Consider the following 26193-nt stretch of genomic DNA (forward strand, 5'->3'; position numbering starts at 1 on the left):
ATTAAAGGCGTGCAATACTGTGCCTTCATGTGCAACCGGGTTTTATAGTAAATTAAATTTTAATGCTTTGATTCATGGTGAAATAGCCCCAAGTGGCTAGTGGTTACTACACTGGTATCAAAATGAAAACAGTTCATTTGGGTACCACTGAGGTCTGCCCAGTTTCTCTGAAGTGATTGGGTAGAGTGTTCTGAAGTCTTGAGGGAAGATTTATGCTTGAAGAGGTGATGATGGCCAGAACCAAGAGTTTAAAGTACAGTCTGGTCACTGTACGTCTTGCCCCATTTATCATCTGCCTTTTTTCCCATAGGCTTGCCGTATTTTTTAATAAATTCTCAACGGAACATAAGAATATGTAATTGAGAATCCCACAGATAAATAGTCATCTGAAAACATGAATTTTTTTTTATTTAATACCATCAATATACATAGCTAGGCAGATGCTGTTTTTAGGGTACTTACTTGTTCTCAGTCAAAGCGCTCCAACTTTTCTAGATCTCAGTAGATTTTTTTTTCCAAATGGGAATGCCAAAGATGTCTCCTTCCCATGAAGCTGGTGTTTATCCTAAGAAACTAAGGAAACAAAAGCGGAAGTGATCAAATAGAAAGATTAAAATTGCTTCTTCTCAAGTCCATGCTTCTTTCTAGATGAGAAAATGACGATGGCCCAAAATTGTAGTGGCATTTCATTTTTATATAAATAAATAAAGCTTGCCTGAAGTTCACAGAGTAAAACATCCACACTGGCCAGCCTTACAGACCAGGAGACAATAACATGCACCTTTAATCCCTGTAGCCACACTAGTTTGCCGTAGAAACTGGGCAGTGCTTGCGTTTAATCCCAGTGGTGCACACCTTTAATCCGAGAAGTAGAGATGATTATAAAATGGGAGGAGAAGGCTCTCAGTCCGAGATTCTTGGAGGCAGGATCACCATTTCGAACTCAGGTAGAGGGTAAGAACCAATGGTGGGCTGTTTTGCTTTTCTGCCTTCAGGATGAACCTCAATATCTATCTCTGGGTTTTTATTAACTGTGCTACACAAACTGTGTAAAACTTGCTCAGAGGTGATGGAAGTCCCTGCTGCAGAAGGGTGAGGACCTGAGTTCTATCCCCAGCAACTGTGCAAACATCTGGCCCTAGCACAGAAAGCAGCTAGAGACAGGCTCACTGGCCAGCCAGTTTTACTAGCTTATGGTACCAGGTTTAGCAAAAGATTCTATCAGGAGCAGAAAGGCAGAGAGTAATTGAGGAAGACACCTGGCGTGGGCCTCTGAATTCTACATGTGTACACACACACACACACACAAACACACACACACACACACACAAACTTGCTCAAAGTATGGCTTTGACCAAATGTCTGGCTCCTTGCCTAGAGATAGACCATGGTCAAGTGGAACTTCACCAACTCCACAGGTACTTCCCATTGATGCCAATCAGAGCCAAGAGGACAAGTGAGATTGAAATATCAAAAGATGGAGCTGGCTTGTCCCCAGGAAGTTAAAGGACCATTTGTATACAGAGAAAGTGGCATAAGGAAGGAGCCTTGAGAGAAAGAGCCAGAAAACAAGATAGGGATAACAGGAAGACAAGCAAAGGTCTGGTCTTGTGCTAGGATTAGGACTTGGATGGAGATCTACCACTGACAAGCTGAGTCGATGATAAAGGCAGTGTCTGGTACACAGAAAGAGTCACCGCAGTGCGTTCACCCCTCCATATTTATGGTGGTTTAATAAGAATAACCCCCCCCCCAGGCTCATATATTTGAATGTTTAGTCATCAGGAAGTAGAACTTTTTGAAAGGATTAGGAAGTAGATGTGGCCTGGTTGGAGGAAGCGTATCAGGTTCATGTGTACATATGGGTTCAGTTCCCAGCACCCACATCTGTAACTCCAGTAGCAGGGCATCCTCCTCTAGCCTCATAGTGCCTAAGGCATGTACAGGGCACACGTAAAGACAAGCAAGCAAAACGCTTGAAATAAAAATAAACAAATCAGGGTTAGAGAGATAGCCCCGCACTTAGAGCACCCAGAGGACTAGGTTCAATCCCCTGCACCCACATGGAGGCTCATAATTTCCTGTAACTCCAGTTTCAGAGGATCCAACACTTTTGCACAGACATACATGCAGGCAAAACATGAATGCATGTGAAATAAAAATAAATTTAAAAATAAATAAATTGTGAAAGAGGGGGTGGAAAATCATAAGAGTCAGAAGATCAAGAACTTTGCTGTGAGATTGCATTTCTTAGTAACATCAGAATCTATACCCATGGGTCAGGTGGTGGTGGCACACACCTTTAATTCCAGCACTTGGAGTGCAGAAGCAGGGGGAATCGCCAAGACTGAGGCCATCCTGGTCTACAGAGTGAGTTCCAAGACAGCTAGGGCTACTCAAAGAAACCCTGTTTCAAAAAAACAAAACAAAACAACCCCCCCCCCAAATCTATGCCTCCTGAAGTCTCGGCAACATGACCTCCCAAACATGAGCTGAATAAGGAGAGCATGAACAAACATGACTAACTAGCTGCACAGCAGGGAAAGCCCATGAGACCTCAACCCCACTCAAAGAACTACAGACCATCAAGTAAAGCAGGGAGCGAAAGGTGTAGCCCTCCCCAGGGCACAACAATTGGTTGTCCTGTACCAAGTGCTTAACCCTGAAAATATGCATACAAGTAACATTGTAAGGACTCAATGGGATGCATTTGGGGATATAGATGTATGTACAGATACATATATGCATTCAATAACAGTTGATAAGAAAAGAACCTATGAGTTTGAAGGAGAGTATGGAGGTATATATGAACAGTCTACAGCAGAGAAATATAATTAAAATACAATCTCAAAATTAAATAAATTTTATTTATTATTTATTTAGTTCTGTGTAGCTTTGGTGCCTGTTCTGTGATTTGCTCTGTAGACCAGGCTGGCCTCAAACTCACAGAGATCTTCCTGCCTCTGCCTCCGAGTGCTGGGATTAAAGGCATGTGCCACCACCACTTTGCTAATAAATTTTAAAGAAAAAAAGGACACATACTGCTCTTGCAAAGGACTTGAGTTTTGTTTCTAACACTCATGTTGTGCAACTCACAACTGTTTCCGTGGGTATTTGCACTCATGTACACCGGCTTCCATGCACACACACACACACTCGCACACACACACACATGCAAACACATAATTAAAATAATCTTTAAATATAAAATATTTTAAAAAATTGAACAAAAATAGGGATGTAGCCAATTTGACCATCTGGATTTTGGGTCACGCTCTGAAAATCCTGCCTCCCACCAAGCTATCCTAAGAATAACTGAATCATGTGGAAGAGATCCTTTTGTTATGGTTGTACCTTGGCAAATAATATTTTCTTATTTGAAACAAGACTTGGCTTACAAAATAGCCAAGACTGGTCTGGTGCACACTGTGTAGCTCAGTTTAGTACTAAACTTATGCTAATTCTCTGGCCTCAGCTTTCTCATTGTTAAGATTGCAGGCATGAGCTACCATATCCGGTTTAATTGGTAATGTTCTTGCTACTCATTAGATGGCTTCCTCAGAGAACTGAAACTCCTCTTGACCCACGTCTAGGGAGTCATTCCCACAATGACTGATGTCAGGGAAAGAACTCATATAATTGGGAGCAGAGAGGCAGCGCATGGAACTGGCGTATGTGTGTGCTTAGATTTGGCATTGCAGACTTCAAACTTGAACCCCCGTTCTTCAGTTTGCTAGACGGCTGCTTCTAGACGTGCTACTTGATCTTTCTGGGGCATGCTTTCTTGCTTTGTAATTTTTTTTTACATTGACTGTGTGTGTGTGTGTGTGTACGCGCGCACACCACATTTGTGTAGAGATTAGAGGACAATCTGTAGAAGACAGTTCTCTCCTTGTGGAATAGTAGATGGCTCCCAGGGATCACAGGGATCAAACTCGGGTCAACAAGCTTGGTGACAAGCTCCCCTACCCCCTGAGCATCTCCTCAGCCTCTGGATTATGATTTCTTTACTGAAATATTAGTGCTCATAATATCTGCCCCAAACCTAGGAGTGTTGCAATAATTAAACACATGGGAACAGATGGGGCAGAAGTGGTCACTCAGTGATTTGTCTACCGTTCAAGTAAAATACGTTTTAGCCTAGAATGCTTTTAGATCTCTGCTGAACTCCAACAATCTTACTGAGTATTCTCAGCACTATGCAAATAACATATGTAAGCTACGCAAACAGAAGTGAAACTGTCTAGGGGCACACTCAGGACTAATGGGAACCTGGAAGGACAAAAATGGCTAGGGGGTGTTAGGAGGGCATAGGGGTGGGGAATACTCAAAGAACGTTATATACTTATATGAAAATGTCCTGGTATTGCTTATAATGAATATACACCAATTAAAGCAAACATTTAAAACTCATGAGCAGTACTACAGACACGAGCTGAGCTGTTAGGAGCAGGACAGCTGACCAGCTTAGATCCTAGGTCCTGCAGCTGATTATTGTCTGACCACGGTGAATCTTTGCCACATTTTCCACCTCTACACCTAAGGTCAACTGAGATAATGGCTGGAAACACCTCATCACACAATGGGGTCTGCAGAGCGCTTCCTACAAACACTGGCCCACAAACAGGGATTTCCTTCCATTCTCTAAGTTCAAGCATCTTGTCCGTGCCTCAGGAGACAAGATGGACCAAGTGTCCCTCTTGCTGTCCGCTCTGGGTTTCCTTTCCATAGTGCCAAGACTCATTTTCAAAGCTCTTTTGTCTCAGAGGAAATACGAATGTACCCTCTAGGGCTCAATGAACTTTAAACACCAACTCAGAAAATCCCAGTTAAACTCCAGCAGACCAAGTTAACAACCCTGCTGTTCCTCACCCCCGCTGTCCACTCCCCCTTCCCCGCCCGACTGTCCACTCCCCTCTCCCTAAGCCACTGCCCACTCTCACCTCCAAGGCTTCCCTGTAGGCAATCAGCCCAATGGGCAAACCATTCACTGCAGGAAATCCTTATAGACACAAGGTTTCAATGAATCCAAACCCAAATGTCAGTAATTGACTCTAAAGTGACTTCAAATCCATTCCCTGAAGTACCTGGTCAAGCAGTCCAGTTGCTTTCCTCTTGAAGGATGAAGGAAAGTCATTTTAAAAGTAAGTTTCTCTCTCTCTCCTTTTAGTTTGACAGCAAGGCTGCTCCTGTTGATCCAAACGTCTTTGTTCAGCGAGAGTACAGAAGAGGAAGTGCCTGATGGGTTTTTCCTTTCTGACAAAGCATAGTAAGGGTGGTTAGGACACACATGCTTACAAGAAAAATGAGTGAGAGAGCAGCCAGGAAGTGGGACTTTGAACTTACTCACCTGTTTCCTGCTTCTTCATAATGTAAAGATTTAATGACTGTTGACTTTTCTAAGCAAAGGGAATGAGAGTGTTTTACTGGAAACAATTATGAGTGAACACAACCCAGGAAAACAGGATACCCCGTGCTCCAAAGATCCAAAGTGATAACTGTTTCATGAAGGGCTTTTCTATTTTGTCTCGGTTTTGGGGTGTGTTTATGTGTGTGTTTTGTTTTGTTTTGTTTTTTTGAGACAGACTCTCTCTATGTAGCTCTGGCTGTCCTGGTACTCCCTATGTAAACCAGGCTGGCCTGGAACTCACAGTGATTTGCCTGCCTCTGCGTCTCAATTGCTAGAGCCAGTTTAGTTTCAGTAAGTTTTTATATTAATAAAACAATAAAAGTCATAAATCAATGTAAGTTCAAGTACGTTGGTGGAAACATCAGGTAGGCAGACCACAGCAAAGAAACCCCTGGGAAAGGCTTCAGATCTGAGGCCATCTTCAGCCTCTGGGTCATTAGGCTGCTTTGTTAATAGGTCCCAAAGGTTTTGCCTGTTAGGAGCTTTTGGGTCAGACACCAAAATTGCTAACAAATGACTTCTAAAGTTCTAATCAGTCAATCAGCTTCTGATTCTTGCTGTACCCATTCGGTCTTAGTTCCATGCCTGGAGCCCTCAACGGAAGTAGGAAACTGATTCCTGAGAGTTATCTTCTGACCTCCAACATCTTGCACACCTTGGCAATAGTGAGCATGTGACGCTACCCAAGGCTTTGTGAATACCAACTGAGCTTCATCCCAACCCGAGTCATTCCAAATAAACTACTATATACCCGTTAGACGAAAGAAAAGGCAACACTAAAGTTATAGAAAACAGCTGAGCGAGGTGACATATGCCTGCAGTCCCAGTACTTGTAAGGTGCTTGTAAGGGCAGAAGGATCAGGAGTTTAAGGTCATCCTTGACTGTGCACTTAGTTCAGGATCAGCCTGGGTCGTGGGAGACCTTATCTCAAAACCAAGGAATATAGCCAGGAGTGGTGGCTCGTGCCATTAATTCCAGCACTTGGGAGGTAGAGACAGGTGATTCTCTGTGAGTTTGAGGCCAGCGTGGTCTATACAGTGGGTTATAGGACACCCAGGGCCACACAGAGAAACCCTGTCTCAAAACAAAACAAACCAACTCACCACATCCCTACACACACACACACACACACACACACACACACACACACACACACTTGAGCTCACAAACTTAAAAATATCTGGGAATGGTGACATGACTGTAATCTCAGCTACTTGAGGCAGAGGCAGAATTGCAAGTTTGAGGCCATCCTGGTCTACTGAGAGGTACCCAAAATTATTTATACAGTAAAAGCAGGCACAGCAGCCACAGCAGAACAGGGCATGGTGGTGCATACCTTTCATTCCAGCACTCCAGAGGAAGAGGGAAGTCTCTAGGAGTCTGAGGCCAGCCTGGTCTACAGAGTGCATTCCAGGTCAGCCAGGGCTACACCAAGGTATCATGTCTTAAAACAACAACAGCAACAAATAGTGCTGCTCTCATCCTTGATCATGTAAACTTCTTTTTACAATGGGAAGCAGCTGATTCAGAAACTAACCAAAGTGCTTCATAATGAGGTAGTTCCAATGATTATTATAAAGTTTAGCTTGAGCTGGGAGATGGTGGCATACTCCTTTAATCCTAATACTCAGGAGACAGAGGCAGGTGGATCTCTGTGAGTTTGAAACCAGCCTGGCCTACAAGAGCTAGTTCCAGGACAAGTTCCAAAGCTACAGAGAAACTCTGTCTTGATAAACCTAAAAAAAAGAAGAAAAGAAAAGAAAGTTTAGTTTGAAAAAGCCAGTCCTCTCAACCAATATTTACAAGAAATAAATGAGATTAGCAAGTTAAATATAGCATTTGTACCGCTCCTTTAAAATCAATAAACCTACCTGTCCAAAGGGCCAGATGGAAGAAGATTCCAGAAACAAAATCAATGGTCTGAAAAATCCTGCTTGGTTTATACAGAGATGAAGAAACAATTAACAACAATAGAAAACCCCAGGACCCACCCCCCCATAAACATCAAGCACAGAGGGAAAATCCTTTGCTGTAAGATTTCAGAGCATTAGAGTTGGTATCATGGAACCAGATTTTCAGGGCTCATGTTCTATTGCTGCTGCTTGCTATCTCTATGACCTTTGGAAAGTATTCTTTCCCTATTTCCTGTTCCTTATCTGTGAGGAATTCCTGTTTATCCTTATCTGTGAAAAGTTCTTGCTTTACGTGGTTCTTGTGATGACTGAACAGATGAACGTAAACCACTTACCATAATGCCTGGCATCTGAAGCGTGAGCAAGTGTGAGTTATTAGGTATTGTGTGTGTGTTACTGAGTAATCCATGACTGGTGTGCCTCTAATCATATTTTCAGAAAGGAAGGAAAAATGACACCGCAGCAGCCATATTAGAAGAGGTAACTAAAGCTTGAGAGATGGCTTGGTGGTTAAGTGTAGTGACTGCTCTTCCAGAAGACCCAGATTCAATTCCACAAGGCAGTTCACAAATGTCTGTAACTCCAGTTCCAGAGGATATGAAACCTTTACACCATGACACATAAAAATAAAGTTAAATACATCATTAAAAATTCTTTAAAATAAAAGAAGAGGTAACTAAAACTTTCAAGAATGATAAAAATCTTGAGGTTTAGTATACTCAATAAATTCTAAGCTCTATTATAAAAAAACTTATCATTACTGTAATGATCTGTCCTGTCCCTTTAAGAGACAAGCCATGCCCACTCCCCCCCCCCCTTTTGCTGAGGCAATCTGAGCTTCAGCTTGCAGCCTGAGTCCTTCCCTTTTCCATCTGGCTCCCTTTAGAAGAAGCAGCTTCTGTTCTCTCTCTCTCTCTCTCTCTCTCTCTCTCTCTCTCTCTCTCTCTCTCTCTCTCTCCTGCCACATGGCTCCCTGCCTGGGACCAGCTGCCTTCAGAGACCTGCTGCGTGGTCTCATGGCTTGCCCATCTGTCTGTCTTTCCTCATGGGACTTGACTCGCTGCCCCACGTGGCCCACTGCAGTCACTTGGGGGAACTGCACTGTCCCTTCCTGGGACTGGCTGCTCTTGGGACCTGCTGCCCACTGCCACTGCAGCCACTCGGGATCTGTAGCATTTTACTTCATCCATTACAATATCCACTTTTGGGCATATATCCAAAGGAGGCATGCTCACACCACATGGACATTTGCTCAACTATGTTCATAGCAGCATTATTCATAATAGCCAGAACCTGGAAACAACCTAGATGCCTCTCAACCAAAGAATCAATAAAGAAAATGTGGTACATTTACACAAAGGAGTACTACACAGTGGTAAAAAAAAAAAAAAAAACAATGACATCTTTAAATTTGCAGCAGTGGTGGCACACGCCTTTAATCCCAGCACTTGGGAAGCAGAGACAGACGGATCTCTGCGAGTTTGAGGCCAGCCTAGGCTATAGAGTTACAGGGCAGGCACCAAAAGCTACAGAGAAATCCTGTTTTGAAAAATTAAAAAAAAATTGCAGGCAAATGGACAGAACTAGAAAAAAAACATCCTCAGTGAGGTGACCCAGACCCAGAAAGAGAAAATAGTGTTTACTCATTCATAAGTTAATATCAGACATAAAATAAAGGGTAACCAGACTACAGTTCACAACCCCAGAGAAGCTAGAACCCTTATCCAGAAACAGATGGAAGCAGATGCAGAGATCCACAAATAACCATTGGGCCGAGCTCCCAGAGTACAGTCAAAGAGAGGGAGGAGCGATAATATGAACAAAGGGGTCAAGACCATGATGGGGAAACCCACAGAATCAGTTGACCCCACCTAGTGGGAGCCCACTTACTCCATACTGACAACTGGGGAACCTGCATAGGACTGAACTAGGCCCCCTGAATGCAGGTGACAATGGTGTGGCTTGGGCAGCGTGTGGGGCCACTGGCAGTGGGACCAGGATCTAGCCCTTATGCATGGACTGACTTTGTGGATCCCATTCTCTATGGAGAGATACTTTCCTCAGCTTAGGCACAGGCACGGGGTTGGTGGATGGGTGGGTGGGGTCCTGCCTCAATAAGGTGATGGGACAGACTTAGTTGAGAAGCAGACGGGGGGGGGGGGGGGGGGGGGGGGGGGGGGGGGGGGGGGGGGGGGGGGGGGGGGGGGGGGGGGGGGGGGGGAAGGTGAAGGGTACAGGAGGAGAGGAGCGGGAGAACTGAGATTTGTTGGGCCAAAATCTCAAGACCTGTAGGACAGAGAAAAGCCTGGCTCGAGTTTGAGGGAACTGAGTGAGGATGAGACAGCAAAATCTAAGTAGATGCCCCTCCAACCAGAGGAAGGGCTTGGCAGTCTCTCATTGGCTGGAGGTACCCCTGCATCCCACGAGGTCACTTAACCTATATAAGCTGACACTCACAGTAATAAACTGAGTTCCTGCTTTGACTTGACTCCCTATCGTGTCTGATTGTCCTGCATTACAGGCCATGCCTGTAATGACTTCACTGGGAAGACAGAAAGAGGAAGATCAGAAGTTCAAGAAAACCTCAGGTAGATATGAACTTGGAGGCCTGCCTGGACTACATTATACTACTTCTTTAAATACACCACTGGGGGCTGGAGAGATGGCTCAGTGGTTAAGAGCACTGTTTGCTCTTCCAGAGGTCCTGAGCTCAATTCCCAGCAACCACATGGTCATTCAAAACCATCTGTAATAAGATTTGGCACCCTCTCCTGACCAGTAGGCATACATGTAGACAGAACACTATATACATAATAAATATATTTAAAAAAAATACACCACTGGGCATGGTGGTGCATGCCTTTAATCCCAGCTTGGACTACAGAGCGAGTTCCAGAGCAGGACAGGCTCCCTACAGGGAGACACCCTTTCTCAGAAAAAAAAATTACAGGGTATGCCTTCCCTTTGCAACATTATAGATTCATTGTACATCTTCCCATGTCTGTTTCACAATATACCCTGAGAACTCCCCAAATTGGAAGCCACTTTTATGTATCTTGAATTTTAAATTTAAGTAGACTAATTTGAACTTTTAAAATCATAGGTAGGGACCAAAGGGTGGCTCATATGTTAGAGCCCATACTGCTCTTGCAGAGTTTCCGAGTTCTGTTCCCAGCACCCATGTCAGGTGCTGTGTTGTGGTCTCGCTCCTGCACGCCTGTGTATACATATATACATAATTAAAATGATTAAAATGCATTTTAAGATTACAAACATAGATGAGGGGCTAGAAAGATGACTCAGAGGTTAAGTGCACTTGCTTCCTTTGTAGAGATTTGCGTTTGAGTTCCCAGTACCCACTCAGGTGGTGCAAATTTGCTTTAACCCCAGTTCTAGGGGATCTGACGCCCTCTTGTGGCTTCTGCAGGCACCGATGAAGTGAGCACTAGGTGAGAAGCAAGGGGACTTACTTGCTTAAGCTGTTGTTAAGTGTTGTCCTGATTTCTTCTCTCTGGCCTGTCGCCTTCCTCATAAGTGAATTCGGCTAGACTATATCTAGTCTGTAGGTGGCGATTCACAGCCTTACTCTGCCCATTCTGTCACCCAGCCTCTTTATGTTAAAGGTGAGGAGATTAAGTCTTTGAAAGGACGTGTAACTTTGTCAATATTCTACACAACTAACGAGTAAAGGTAGCAGAATTCTGGAGTCAGAGATGAGGGATTGAAGTCTTGAAACTTATGTAGTTTTTGTGAGTTTGTTTTGGTTTTAGATTGGGGGGGGGGGTCTCAGCCTGGCGGTGGTGGCGCAGGCGGGGGTCTTACTTTGTAGCCAAACCTGGCCTCTAACGCCCAATGTTTCTACTGCCTCAGTCTTCACAGCGCAGGGACTACAAGCGTGAGCCGTACGACTAACCTCTCAAATTCTGTTTATCTATAAAGAAAAGAATGAGTTTATAAAAAATGAAGGGGAAAAAAAAGAGAGTAAACCATTTAAACAAACAGCTTAGGGCGGGACAGAGATTTCCCGAGGTAACTTCCGGTACAGGGTTGGTTTCCGGAATCAACAACAAGAAGGGCCAATCATAACCTTCCCCAGGGAGCCAATGGGAGAGCAGATTACAAACAGCCAATCCCGGCGGCGCTGTCAATGTTATGGTCCTGTCAGGGCGCCGGCGTCGTGGTGCTTGGGCGCTCGCCACCGGCCGGGCTCCGGTGCGACCTCGTCGGGAGCAGCCGAGTGGCCTGGCTCGCGCGTCTCCGCCCTCGTCCCAGCCCGCGCCTCCCGGCTCGCAGGCCGCCCGCTAGCACGGTCGTCACCGTGCGAGGACCCGGGCCCAGCCGCGCCCCAGCACCGCCGTGGGCTCCGAGGCCGGCGGGATGCAGCCTCCGGGCCCGCCCCCGGCCTACGCGCCCGCCAACGGGGACTTCACCTTCGTCTCCTCGGCGGACGCGGAAGGTGAGAGTGGGCCCGACGGGGCTCCGGAGCAGGGGTGGCCGAGTGGGGACTCCCGCCCCTGTGCCCGCTGGGCCTTCCCCCGAGACCGCAAATGACTCGGGAGGGTGCGGGGCGCAGGCTCCGCCGCTGGGCCACCCCCTCCGGCGACGGGCGGGGTGACCAGTGACCCGCCGGTCGGTCAGGGTTTTCTTTCTGAAATGCTCCACTCCGCAGTTGCTCAAAAGAGTGAAGGATCAAAGAATGAGAACAAAGTGGGGCTGTGTTCCTCTGCTATTAACAGAAAAGCTTTTTGTTTGTTTTTTCTTTCTTTCTCCTGAGGTTACCTTTGGCGGCTTAAGGAGAACGAACTTCAAAGGAATCGTGGTTTTTATTGGTTTTGTTTTCTAGCTCAGATCCCTGTGTCCAGTTTGTAGTGTTTGACCACAATATTCAGAAAACTGGATTTAGGAGCATTTGAAACTTTAGGAATTCAACTCAGTGTCCCCAACAGCCTCTATAGACTTGGCTTGTATTTTGATTAACTACTGGTGCTGGGAAGATTTTTGTGCTGTATGGGATTCCCTTCCCCACTTCGTTCAACTCCTTGTAACCTGACTCTTCATCTGCTAGTAATTTTGGGGTTTTGATTTAATTTTGTTTACTTTCCAGGGACTAGATTTAACTGCCCAGCATGGAAAAAAACAAGCTGATTTTGCTTTAGAAATATAGTGTAAGAGACTACGGTGTGTTGGGTAGTGAGTCCCGGTGATCCCCATGCTTGGAAGACAGAGGCTGGTAGATTGCTGAGTTTGAGGCCAGCCTGGACTACATACACATCAAGTTCCAGGCTCACCAGGGCCTTGTCTCAACAAAGAAGAAAGAAAAGAAATTTCAGTCTGGAGATGAACATTGATTTTCTTTGAAATCTGATTTCTTTGACTATGTTTTGTTTTCTCCTTTAGAAATTATTTTGGAGCCAGGTGGTGGTGGCGGCGGCGCACCCCTTTAAGCGCAGTCATATTAAGTTACTCAGGCTGGCTGTAAACTCAGTATGTAGCCAGTATTGCCTTGAATTTGACATCTTGCCTCAGTCTCCAGAGTAGCTAGGTGTCATTATTTTATGTCAAACAAATAGATAATTCTGTATCTGGTTTATGCTGTAGGCCAGCAGAATTAACATTACCTAATACATGGGTATAATCTTCCTTAGTCTGAATTTATATTTATCAGGATCCCTGGGTAATTCATAAGCATCTTAGCATTTTTGAGCAGCACTGTCTTAGAATTTAATAAAAGATTAAAAGGAAAATTATCCCTACGTAGATCAGAGAAAGCCAGGCCAGGTGGATCACGTCTGTAATCCCTGCTCTTGAGAGGCCGAGACAGATGGAGAATTGAAGATCAACAAAAGTCAGGAAAATCTTAAGGAGGTAATCATTTTACAAAATGTAGCCTCTCAGATAATGGACTGATAGGGAAGAGGTAGATGATACCTGCTCTAGAAAGTATGGTATAGGGCTGAGGAGGAACTTAGTTGGTAGTAGGCAGGAGCCTCTGAGTTGAATCTCCAGCCCTGTATGAAGGCGTTCTGGTGACTCATCCTAGCATTGGGAGGTGGAAGCAGGAAAGCCAGAAGTTGAAGATCATCTTTGTCTATGTACTGAATTCGAGGCCACCCTGGGCCTTCGCCTCCTGAACACTAGGATAACATGCCTGTACCATTGTACCTGCCTTGTCTTTCACCAGTTTGGTTTTGTTGTTGTTGTTGTTTCTAGTTGTAAAATAAAAAGTGGCACAATGTCTGTCTGATGAAACTTGAAGATTATATGGAATAGCAAATATCCAAAGGATTGACAAAGTATAATTATACGAATATATGTACATTTTGGTTCACGTTCACATATTTCTCTCTGGTCACAGTTTTGTCTTCTCTCTTAAGATCTCAGTGGTTCTATAGCAGCCCCAGATGTCAAATTAAATCTCGGTGGAGGTGGAGATTTTATCAAAGAATCTACAGCTACCACATTTCTGAGACAAAGAGGGTATGGCTGGCTTCTGGAAGTTGAAGATGAGGACCCTGAAGATAACAAGCCACTTTTGTACGTGAAGGGATTTGTCTTTTGTGATCTTTAGGACCTATTCTGTGTTTATGTTCTTTTATATTTTTAAAGTCAGTTAAAGGAAAATTTTAACTGTTTAGGTGAAAAACAGTAGCAGGGCCTAGAGAGATGGCTCAGTAGTTATGAGTACTTCCTGCTTTCAGGGAACTTGAGTTTTAGTGCCATCATCATCCATCTCAGGCAACACAGCTGCCTGTAACTCCAGCCTGTGGGGATCTGACTAGTCTTCTGGCCTTTGTAGGCGCCTGTATATACATGGCATTCGCTTACATACACACACACACACACACACATACACACACACAAAGTCTTTAAAAGCAGGTTTTAGCACTATTTTTACTAGCACTTGAAATGATGAGGAAAAAAATGCTCTTAGCCTGTTGGCTGTGGGTGTCGGGTTTTTAAATGGGAACTGGAGAAGTGGCGTGACTGCTCTTGCAGGGACTGGGTTTCTGTTCCCACAGTCCACATGGTGGCTCACAACTGCTTGTAACTCCAGTTCCAAGGGATCTGATTTCCTCTTCTGAATTCTGAGGGCATCAGGCACACGTGTATTACACAGACATACCTGCAGATAAAACATTTGTTTTAAAAAAATACCTCTTAAAAGTTTTAAAGCTGGCCAGGTGGTGTCACACACTTTTAATCCCAAGTACTCGGGGCAGAGGCAGGTGGATCTCTGTGAGTTTGAGGCCAGCCTGGTCTGCAAAGCAAGTTCCCTGACAGCCAGTACTGTTTTACAGAAAAACTCTGTCTCAAAAAAGGAAACGGTGTATGTGTGTGTGTGTATGTATGTATATATATATATATATGCACATATATACATACATATACATATATATATAAATTTTTAAAGCTGGAAGCTGGGCTTTGTACTATATGTTTATAATCTCAGTTTTTGAGAGGTAGATACATAAGAATTAGGAGTTTGGCCAAGAAAACCTGAGCCCAGGTTCAGGCAGAGACCCTATCTTAAAAGGACTACATGGAGATCGATAGAGTAGCGCACTCTGCACCTTCTGGCCTCAGTGTGTGCACTGGCACCCACACGTAGACCTGCCTGTGCTCAAACATTCACACTCACATGTTATAAGTGATCTTGAGAAGAAAGAGCAAAATCCACTCTGCTAGCATGCCTTTAATCCCAACACTCTGGAGACAAGGACAGTTGGTCCTTTTGAGTTCCAGGCCAGCAAGGATACTTAGTGAAACCCTCTCTCAAAAGAGACAGTGACCACTTTTTGTTTGTTTGTTTATTTTGTTTTGTTTTTTGAGACAGGGTTTCTCTGTGTTTCTTTGGGACCTGTCCTGGAACTCTTTTGTAGACCAGGCTGTCCTCAAACTCACAGAAATCCACCTGCCTCTTCCTCCCGAGTGCTGGGATTAAAGGCATGCACAGCCATTGCCCAGCAAGAGTGACCACTTTGGAAAAAAAAAACTGTCTTTGTCTTAAACATACATATAAATAGATATGCTCTACACTATTTATCTTGTTTGACCAGCTATCCGAAATAGTCAGTGTCATCTAAAAGCAAGGTTAAGGCTGAAACTCAGGTCTAAAACATAATTATGGGCCAGGCAAGGTGGCACACACCTTTATCCCAGTACTCAGACAGAGGCACATCTTGGAAGCACTTTGTTTCCCTTCACACCTACTACAGTTTCAATTCTGAGCAACTGTTACCCCAGCAACTGTGAGCTTGATAGATATTTTCTCATGAAATCAGTCTCATAGACACTTCACATGCAGTTGTTGACCTGTGGGTATCATATTATCTAGTTTAAGTTTAAAGTTATTTTAAATCTGTTTTACTGTTCAAAATTACATGTTTTTTAAGAATGTTATTTTAAATTTATAGGGAAGAATTGGACATTGATCTAAAAGATATTTACTACAAAATCCGTTGTGTTTTGATGCCAATGCCATCGCTTGGTTTTAATAGACAAGTAGTGAGAGACAATCCTGACTTTTGGGGTCCACTGGCTATTGTTCTTTTCTTTTCAATGATATCATTATATGGACAGTTTAGGGTAAGTATACCTCATTTTATACAAATGTTAGATCTTTTTATGACGTTCAAAAATTAAATGTCACATATTTACTATAAAAACACATATTTGAGAGATGTTTTACGTTTGCCTATTTTTTCTCACTTGTTCATTTCTAAAATTGTTTCTTAATGAAGTACCTTGGATCAATTCTTTCTCAGCTTATCCATATTTTATTTTAGATTTTTATTTATTTTATTTTATATGTATGTTTTGCCTATATGCAAATGTGCGTGCTGTGTGCATGTCTGTTGGACCTTTGGAGCTAGGCTTATGGGTGGTTCTTAGACATCCTCTGGGTGCTAAGAGTCACCTCGGTCCCTTGCAAGAGCAACAAGTACTCTTAACCATTCAGCTGTCTCTCTAGCCCCAGGTTTTCCACATTTTATTTTTTTTTGTGATTAATTTTACTGTTTTTAATTATGTGTATATGTTAGGCAGAAACAGGTGGTTTCTGTGAGTTCAAGGACAGCCTGGTCTATGTAGCAAGGTCCTGTCTCAAATATGTGTGTGTGTAGTGGGGGAGAGGTGTGTGTATGCATGGAGTGCTGGTACCTGGGAAAGTCAGAGGTATTGGATTCTACAAGAGTTGAAATCATACACAGTGTGAGCACTGGCATTTAAATTTGGGTCTTGGAAGAGTGACGTGTTCTTACAACAGAGCCATTTTTTGGCCATCTATTAGTTACGTTACTTGTTGCTATGACTAAATACCTGGCAGAAGCACATTAAGGAAGGATTTATTTTTGTTCACACTTTATGGTGGGGAGGACATTGTGGGAGAAGCTTGCCTCTTCCATTTCATTCATTAGGGTAGATCTTCCCACGTCCACTAAGCAAACTCTTTTTTTTTTTTTTTTTTTTTTTTTTTTTNNNNTTTTTTTTGTTTTTCGAGACAGGGTTTCTCTGTGGTTTTGGAGCCTGTCCTGGAACTAGCTCTTGTAGACCAGGCTGGTCTCGAACTCACAGAGATCCACCTGCCTCTGCCTCCCGAGTGCTGGGATTAAAGGCGTGCGCCACCACCGCCCGGCCTAAACTTGGAAACTCTTATCCGAGTTCTGTCTCCTAGGTGATTTTTGTTGTTTTGGGAGTGGGGGTTTTTTTTTTAGTTTTGTTTTGGTTTTTCGAGACAGGGTTTCTCTGCATAACCTTGGCTGTCCTGGAACTAGCTTTGTAGACCAGGCTGCCTCGAACTCACAGACATCCACGTGCCTCTGCCTCCTGAGTGCTGGTGTTAAAACCATGCTCCACCAGTGCTCAACTTTCCTAGATGATTTTGAATTGTCTTGTCATATGATGCTATTAGGCCAGGTGTTGTGGGTCATGCATTATTCCTAGCTTGGGAAGCAGAACCATCAGGTAGGTCTCTGTGAGTTTGAGACTGGTCTGATGATCTACATATAACAAGTTCCAGGACAGCAGGACAGCCAGGGATACATAGTGAGACCTTGTCTTAAAAAAGCAAAAGAAAGAAAGAAAGAAAAACAGGTTACATTTGGTCATGCTGCTTATCACAGCCATAGGAAAGCAAACAAATATAGGCCTCATTCCTGTTAAGCAAGTTCTTTATCTCTGAGCTGTATATATCCAGCCTTTTTTTTTTCCTGAGACATAGTCTTGCTAATTTGTTTTTACTTTTGTTTTGGGACTCACTCTGTAGCCTAGGCAGGCCTTGATCTTATGCTCCTCCTCCCCAGATTCCTGAGTATTAAGATATAGGTATGTGCCACCAGTTTAACTTGTTCTTTATGTGTGTTCTAGTCATACTTTGCACTTATGTAAATGCCTTGTTTCTCATCAAACTTGAGCCCAATAAATTTTTTACCTGATTAGTACTATAGTATTCATTGAATGATGATTACCCTATTTCCTCCATTTCATCTATGTTTATTAGTATTTTCTAAGGAACAGTCACCCTTCTTTTCTGTTACTTAAGTACTCAGTTATTTACATCAGTATATTCAATATTTATTTTGTTCTCTAAACTATAACCCAATATTACCATTTATTTTATTGTTCAGTTTGTTCCTGCTTATTAGCCATTGGGAACATCTTCAGGTTTTCTTTGACCTTTGAACCCTTAACTCGTATGTGTATGTGTGTGCATAGGTGAGTGTGTAGTTGTGTATTTCACATGGAGACCACAGAAGTCAACTTTGATGGTTGTTCTTCAGAACTTTGATTTCTGAGACAATGTCTACATTAGACCTGGGGCTTGCCGGTTAGGCTAAGTTCTGTCTCCATTTCTTCAGTGCTGGGATTACAAGTGTGTGCCACTTCACCTAGCTTTTTGTGTGGGTCCTGAGAATAAAAGCCTCAATCTTATGTTTGTAATAAAATCCCAGAGACAGATATTAGGGTTGAACCTGAAGGTCAGAAAAGCATAACAGCCAGCCACTAGCTACTACCTCTACTTCAGTCCAAATGGCAATCCTACCGCCAGGAATCCTCAGAATGAGGATTCAAGTGTTCAAGCACTTTCTCAGCTGAGCTGCTTCCCACCTCCATATAACATACTTTTTGAGTAACCTTTCTTCTTTTCATAAATAAGCACATGTATTTATGAACTAATTTTGCATTATTCTCTGGTGTAGTCTGGGAAGCAGACAGTACACTTATATAGGCTCAGTTCTCGTGAGAGACTGTTAGGAACCAAAATCTGTAAGCTGGGTGTAGTGGGAGCCTGAGGCAGGAAGACTGAGCTACACAGTGAGTTTGAAGCCAGCATGCACCACATTGTGAGAACTTATTCACAATGAAGGAAACTAAGATCTAGGTACTGTTTGTGGTTCTTTATATATGCTCATGTTTCTGCTTTTTTTTTTCTTTTTGGATTAGAGAAAGGGTTTCTAAAGGCTGTTAAACAGAGAAACCTTGTCTTGAAACAAACCAACTTCCCCCCACCCCCCAATCTTTTAGCATGTTCTTGAAATACTGAAGTTTCTATAAGCAGTTAGTAATTGTTGAACTTTCAGTTTGGTTCTAAGTTTATTTTGGAAATGTCCTTGAGTACTAACAGAACCTCTGTCCTGAGATGGGGCTTGCTAAGCTGTCATAAGTCGCAGAAAGTTGAATTTCTGAAAGCTTAGTAGTTTATTAAACTTTTAATGATTTTTTTTCCCTCTTTAAGGTGGTCTCATGGATTATAACCATTTGGATATTTGGTTCACTGACAATTTTCTTACTGGCTAGAGTTCTTGGTGGAGAAGTAAGTACTTATTTTGAGAGATAGCTTCTTTAGTGTTTGTTTTTGTTTTGTTTTCTAGACAGTCTCACTTTAGAGCCCTAGCTAGCCTGGAACTCACTGTGTAGACCAGACTAGCTTTGAACTCGCAAAGATCTGCCTGCTTCTGCTCCCTAAGGGTTGAGGTAAAAAGGTAGAGGTAAGCACACCTTGCTTTAAAAAAAGAAGTCATCAGACCTTGTAGAGCTAGAGTTGGGCAGGTATTGGGAACTGAACTCAGATGTACTGAAAAAGAAGTACATGCTTATGACCGCTGAGCCCTCCCTCCAGCCTATTTATCTGTTTGTTTGTTTGTTTGTGAGATAGTGTCAGTTTATGGCCCCTACTAACCTAGAACTGCTGTGTAGACCAAACTGGCCTCAAACAGGTGTGACCGGCCTTACCTGGCTAATAAATGAGTCTTTGGTTATTGTTTTTATTTTTTGATACAGGATCTGTCTACATATCTCTGGCTGTCCACTCACTTTGTAGACCAAGCTGGCCTCAAACTCAACAGAATTCCACCTGCCTCTGTCCCCGAGTGCTGAAATTAAAGGCGTATGCCACCATGCCCAACTATAATAATAAATAATAAATGGTTCTTGTCCTGGAAGTTATCTTTATACTAGTTCCATTCAGATGGTTGATATAGATATTAAATCTACTCAATAAATGCAAGGAATGAAGAGGAGAGATCGCTTCCCACCTATCAAATATACAGAAGCATAAAGTTGGCAACAGGTTCATATCAGTTCTCAGTTACCATAGAGATTCCCTAATGTTAATCAGAAATTGCCCTAATTGCCGGGTGGTGGTGGCGCATGCCTTTAATCCCAGCACTCTGGAGGCAGAGGCAGGCGGATCTCTGTAAGTTCGAAGCCAGCCTGGTCTACAAGAGCTAGTTCCAGGACAGGAACCAAAAAGCTACGGAGAAACCCTGTCTCGAAAAATCAAAAAAAAAAAAAAAAAAAAAAAAGAAATTGCCCTAATTGAAAATAGAGTGGGTTTTTGTTTTTTAAAGCAGAGTCTCGTATAGCTGAAGGCTACTATATCTTTCCAAAATAGGATTGTTAGAAGAGTAATTTTTTTTAAAAAGATTTATTTATTATGTATACAACATCCCTTCCATGTATGCTCGCATGCCAGAAGAGGGCACCAAATCTCATTACAGATGGTTTTGAGCCACCATGTGGTTGCTGGGAATTGAACTCAGGACCTTTGGAAGAGCAGTCAGTGTTCTTAACCTCTGAGCCATCTCTCCAGCCCCTAGAAGAGTAATTTTGACATGCGCTTTTTGGAAGCTAGCTTTTAAGACTGACTTTCTTCATCAATGCCTTATGATGTCTAGCTTTAGTTAAATTATATGAAGGAAGCAAGGCTTCACATGGCTAAACAGCTGGAAAATAGGGTATTTTCGATAGCTTTTCAGGTGAATGTAGATATTGTTCCTAGATACTACTCCAAAACTCAGGAAGTAATAGTTTCTTAAAAGTTTGTTCCAGGCCAGGTGGTGGTAGTGCTACACGCCTTAATCCCAGTACTCAAGAGGCAGAGGCAGGCAGTTCTCTGTGAGTTTGAGGCCAGCACTGTCTATAAAGTGAGTTCCAGAACAGGCTCCAAAGCTACACAGAGAACTCTTATCTCAGCCCTATCTCAAGACAGAGAGAAACTGTCTCAAAAAGAAAAGTTTGTTCTAGTTAGGAATTTCTATCCATATACATAAAATCGTCATTAAAAAATTAATCTGGGAGCTGAAGAGTTAGCTCAGTGGTTAAGAGCACTTGTTCTTGAAGAGGGAAAAAATGAAATTTATGCCCTGGCAATGCTGAAGCATGCATGGGCAACCCATATATGGCAGTTCTGTTGAACTTGTCCATATTGGGTTTCATGGTCTGAGTTGATGAGGATGACTGACCAAGTCTCTTCCTCAAGAGGGCACCAGATCTCATTACAGATGGTTGTGAGCCACCATGTGGTTGCTGAGAATTGAACTCAGGACCTTTAGGAAGAGCAGGCAGTGCTCTTAATCACTGAGCCTTGTCTACATTGTAAGTTCCAGGAGAGCCAGGGCTTTGTGGATGGATGCTGTCTCAAGAAACAAGAAAACATTATTAGTACCCTGAACATGGCAATCTTGGAACTTTAGTATTACCGATAGGGCTTGATTAGTTCTTGAATGAGAGAAAATATATTTTTGACTGTCTTGCTGAAATGTTTACTTGAAGACTGTGGTGTAGCTAAAATTTGAAGACCTGGGTTAAATTCCTAGCACTGTCAAAAGTGAAAATATGGGCCAGAGAGAGGGTTCAGCACTTAAGAGCACTTGTTGCTCTTACAGAGCACTGAGTTCAGTTCCCAGCCCTGGCATATCATCTAAGAACAGTTTATCATACCAGTTCCAGGGGATCTAATGCCTTGTTCTGACCTCCATCAGCACATACACATAGACCCACGAACATACACATTAGTAAAAAAATTTTTAAACATTATTATGGTAAGTTCTGTTCACTCTCTCCTAGTTGCCTTTCTTTCTGTCTCTCTTTGCCACACGTGACTTCTTTAGATCTTGGCTTTTTATCTGAAGATGGTGATTGTGATATTTTAAAATGGTCTTTGAGCCAAGTATACTGTTCCACACCTGTAATCCTGGCACTGGAAAGGCTGTGGCAAAGGATCAAGTTTGAAGCCAGCTTGGGCTACATGGTGAAATCTTGTTTTCTTACCACATTCCCCCAGCAGAAATGCTAGGCATTGTAGGTCAAACCCATAATGTCAACACTACAGAGATTGAAGCAGAAAGATTAGGAGTTCTGTGTTGTCCTTGGCTACATAGTGAGTTTGAAGTCATACAACTCAGGAAAAGGGGAGGGAAGCTGGAGATATGGTGCTCTTCCAGAGCACATGATAATGGCTCACAGCCTTCTGAACTCCACTTCCAAGGGAAGGTACTTTTCCTAAACCACAGGAAGACTTTTTCTTTTCTTTTCTTTTTTTTTTTTTTTTTAGAGAAACTTTGTTTTTCGAGACAGGGTTTCTCTATGTAACAGCATTGGCTGTCCTGGAATTCACTTTGTAGACCAGGCTGGCCTCGAACTCAGAGATTCACCTGTCTCTGCCTCCCAAGTGCTGGGATTAAAGACGTGTGCTACCACCGCCTGGTTTAAGCATAACTTTATGTATGTGTATCACATGTATACAGTATAATGATCTGTACTGTAGGTGGCTAGACATAATCTTCGAGCTAGAGAAGAGCTGCATATGTGGGTTTTGAATATCAAGAAACTGAAGCATATTGAAAATATAGTGATATATTTGGCCCTGGAATATATAAAAGGAGGTGATAATTTAAAACATGTTGGGCATGATACTTTATGATTTCCTAATTTTTTTTATTCATGTCAGTACAACAAAGAATGATATTGAAAAGTGCCTAAGTATTCTGATTCCTATAATGTTTATTTAAATTTTTTAAAATTCACAGGTTGCATATGGCCAAGTTCTTGGAGTGATAGGATATTCATTACTTCCTCTCATTGTAATAGCCCCTATACTTTTGGTGGTCGGATCTTTTGAAATGGTGTCTACACTTATAAAAGTAAGTTATTTATATAGTATGAACTATACAGCTAACTGTTTTTTGTATGGAAGTATACTGGTCCTGCGGATAAGAATATCATAACCTAAAACTTCCCGAGACAGTGGTATTTGGGAACAGAGACTTTTTTTTTTTTTTTTTTTACCAATGTGGTTTCTTCTGATTCCCCCACCCCACCTGTTGTCACCAGTAATTATGAAATCTGTAGGCATCTTGGGAAGACTGGAGACCAAATAAAATTTCAGGATAATCATACTTTAAAATTTTATAGAATTTCATGTCAGTACTATTAAATATGAATTCATGTAACAGATTTGGGGGTATTTATTTAAAATTCCACTGAAACTAGCACACACCTTAATCCCACTACTTGGAAGATAAAGACAAGAGGACCAGAAATTCAAAGTTACTCTCAGATACCTGAGCGTTTGAAGTTCGTCTTAAAGTACAGCCTGGTGCTCCTCTTTTTCACCAAACCCTGGTGCCTCTTCCTATTCCTAGGAAAAGAGTGATAATAATGGCCTATATAGTTTTAACTTAAATTGTGAGCCCTCTTTCAGGTATCAAATTATTCAGTTTGGCATAAATAACTGTGTTTTCAAAAGTTGCCAGATCATCAGCAGGCTGTGGTGACTCTTGCGAGTTTATACTCTTTACCGCTCAGGTGGCTAAGGCAAGTGTGTTGTGGGTTCAAAAGCAAGCCTGAGCTAAAGAATGAATTCTAGGACAGTGGGACACTGAATGAAACCATTTCTCAACAAATAAAAAATAACTTCATTATCACTAGGGCTACTTGATTAAAAGACTGAACACTAGATTTTTTTGCCTTAGAAACTCTTTGGTTTAATCTGGGTATGGTGGCATAGCCCTTTAATCCTAGCATTCAGGAAAGCTGCAATTCAGTTCTGAGTTTGGGGCCAGCTTGGTCTACATAGCATGTTTCATTTATTTGTGTGCTGCATGAGTGGACATCGCATCCAAGTCACGTGGGGTTATGACTGTTTAAAAGAAATGTGTTGTGTGTGTTGTATTGTGTGTGTGTTGTGTGTGTGTGTGTTTTATGTCAGTTTGCTGCTGGTTTTGTTTTTATGTTGAGACAGTCTGACACCATAGCCACAGTTGGCCATGAACTCGCTGTATAGTCCAAGCTGACCTTGAGTTTCTGTTGAGTGCCTCTCTGCCTGACTGGAAGTTTCTCTTTGTATAGAAGGTACAAATGATTGTTACAAATTAATTATAGAAGTTAAGGAAAGAGCAAGAGAGAATATTCTTAAAAAGTCTCACTTGGTGGATCACTTTTTAAAACATTGTAACTTTTCTGTGATAGTACAATGATTTGCTAATATGCTGCTGTTTTCTTTCTTCTTTAAGCTGTTTGGTGTGTTTTGGGCTGCCTACAGTGCTGCTTCATTACTCGTGGGTGAAGAATTCAAGACCAAAAAGCCTCTCCTCATTTATCCAATCTTTTTATTGTACATTTATTTTTTGTCCTTATATACTGGGGTGTGATCCAAGTTGTACATGAGTTGAAAAAGATGGTGTTACATTTGTATTGAGCTGGGAATTCTTGCTGAAGGGGTTGGAAAAAAAATAACTAGTAAAATTTTATACATTCCAGATAGGCAGGTTTAAAGTCTTTTTTAAAACAATATTTTTTGTATTTAAGTAATTGCAGTTATCTGGGATTCTTTGGTCAGAATTCTAAATTCTGTTTGGTTCTTCATATTCCACGAATAAATAAAAAGTGTTGTGTTTTTTTTCAGATTGTGTCAATATTCACCTGAACACTTGTGCCAAAAGCACCTAGATGGGAAATTGTATCTCACTTGAAGTGTGACTTGATAACATCCTGAAAATATAAAAGTGCAATTTTTTCTTTGAAGGATTTTCTCCTGCACCACAGATCCTGTAGATACCTATTTATATTTATACATATATATTTATGAAATAATTCTTATTCACAAAATATATTTCTGAATAGCCTAAAAATTAAGATACTAAATCTGATGCTTAAACTTTCCTTTATTTGGCCATTAATGTTCTTTATAAAACTTAAATTTTGTTTTTAAATTGTGTGTAATTTTTGAAATAATAGTTGCAGTATAGATTTGGTTTGTGTGTGTATGCTCTTAAAAAACAGTTTTGAATGTCTAAACATTTGATTTAAAGTTCTGTTTATCTTTTTGACCAAAGGAGCAAGAGATATAATTAATATGGCATTCATTAAAATCATTAATATATAGGAAAAATAATATTTATAGCATCAGTAAATATTTTTAAGTGGTACCTTTAAATCATAAAAGTTGCGGGAAAGAGACCTTTGAAGTAATGTGGTCTTGAACAATGTTATATGAAGTAGAAAATAAAATGTTTTCCAGCTGTGTGCTTTGTTTTACAATACCTTTTTCTATATTACTTGACACTTTAAGAAATATTAGTTTCTTTCTAACAAATTTACAGTTTTTACTAAGGGAAATATTAAGAAAAATTTATCTAAGAAGTTTTTTTTGTAAATCCTGTATTCTGTATATATATCTTTTTTTTTTTTTATTTTGGTTTTTCGAGACAGGGTTTCTCTGTAGCTTTTGGAGCCTGTGCTGGCACTAGCTCTGTAGACCAGGCTGGTCTTGAACTCTCAGAGATCCGCCTGCCTCTGCCTCCCAAGTGCTGGGATTAAAGGCGTGCACCACCATCGCCCGGCTCTGTATATATATCTTTAATATTACTTTGTAAAGTAGATAAACTGTTTTTATCTGTGCTCATAAAATAGCAAATCCCTGTTAGCACATTATTGTATTATTCTTTCTGGTTTTGCCCAAAAAAGTTAACTTCTATTCCTGATACAGTATAACATCATCGTCTCTGTGTTCCTTAGGCAAAACAGATGTAGGAGAACAGGTGAAAGCCCTAGATAGATAAACCTCAGGAGCTGGAGTAGTGAGAAGTAGTATAGAAGTATCTTTGGCCACAGAAGCAGCAGCAGAAGGTAAGTCCTGCGGTCATTCTTTTGTTTGAATGATTATTTGGATTTCCTTTTCATTTTGTGGTGGTGTGTCAGATCTAGTACCTTGCACATGGTGGACAAGTGTTGTTCTGGTTAACCACATTTCTTACCTGTCAGGCATGTCCAGCCTGCAAATCCATAAGCCATACAAGGCTAAGGAAAGCTATGAGTGCAGCTCAAATCAAAAGTTTAAACTTAATTAAAATATTCTGGAAGATTTTGTGCCATCAAATGTGAACTTTATAGATGATACTGTTGTTTTGCAACATTTGACATACCTGTCTGGTGTCAATAGTGTTGACCTGAAACTAAACTTTGTGGAGTCAAGACTAGATTGTCAAATCTTAGCAGTTGCTGCTTCAAGATATTTTAGGAATACTCCACTCAAAGCTGATTTTATTTTTAAGTTATCAGTGCACAGGGTCAGTGATAATACATACATA

General features: G+C 41.8%; 2 protein-coding genes across 7 annotated transcripts in view; one reads left to right on the forward strand and one right to left on the reverse strand.

Annotated features, from left to right (window-relative positions):
- Nucleotides 1–11354, reverse strand: part of Nlrc4 (NLR family CARD domain containing 4) — a 33610-nt gene extending 22256 nt beyond the window's left edge. The window contains exons 1-5 of one of the 6 annotated variants that reach the window (XM_050162950.1): nucleotides 7283–11354; nucleotides 6949–7147; nucleotides 5351–5399; nucleotides 5088–5256; nucleotides 463–573 (exon numbers count right to left, since the gene is read on the reverse strand). In XM_050162950.1, coding sequence (XP_050018907.1) covers nucleotide 463 — 1 coding nt within the window. In that variant the 5' untranslated portion in view covers nucleotides 464–573; nucleotides 5088–5256; nucleotides 5351–5399; nucleotides 6949–7147; nucleotides 7283–11354. Of the gene's footprint in view, nucleotides 1–462; nucleotides 574–5087; nucleotides 7148–7282 lie in introns of all 6 variants that reach the window. The other 5 variants (XM_050162949.1, XM_050162951.1, XM_050162948.1 and 2 more) reach the window with 5 other exon arrangements.
- Nucleotides 11355–11497: 143 nt separating this feature from the next.
- Yipf4 (Yip1 domain family member 4) lies at nucleotides 11498–25129 on the forward strand. The gene is made up of 6 exons (XM_050162956.1): nucleotides 11498–11780; nucleotides 13699–13858; nucleotides 15739–15910; nucleotides 19059–19136; nucleotides 22633–22746; nucleotides 24118–25129. The coding sequence occupies exons 1-6, from the start codon at nucleotides 11702–11704 to the stop codon at nucleotides 24253–24255; spliced, it is 741 nt and encodes a 246-aa protein (XP_050018913.1). The 5' UTR covers nucleotides 11498–11701; the 3' UTR covers nucleotides 24256–25129.
- The last annotated feature ends 1064 nt before the right edge of the window (nucleotides 25130–26193 follow it).

Source organism: Alexandromys fortis, unplaced genomic scaffold, assembly GCF_014885135.2.
Source record: "Alexandromys fortis isolate MF-2015 unplaced genomic scaffold, M_Fortis_MF-2015_v1.1 scaffold_148, whole genome shotgun sequence".
Lineage (NCBI taxonomy): Eukaryota > Metazoa > Chordata > Mammalia > Rodentia > Cricetidae > Alexandromys > Alexandromys fortis.

What these genes read in the sequence shown, in the direction of transcription:
- Yipf4 (XM_050162956.1), top strand. Translation starts at nt 11,702, where the DNA reads ATGCAGCCTCCGGGCCCGCCCCCGGCCTACGCGCCCGCCAACGGGGAC. An exon ending in GAAGATAACAAGCCACTTTT is followed by an intron (nt 13,859 to 15,738) that starts GTACGTGAAGGG and finishes TTAAATTTATAG; the next exon opens with GGAAGAATTGGACATTGATC. An exon ending in CATTATATGGACAGTTTAGG is followed by an intron (nt 15,911 to 19,058) that starts GTAAGTATACCT and finishes TCCCTCTTTAAG; the next exon opens with GTGGTCTCATGGATTATAAC.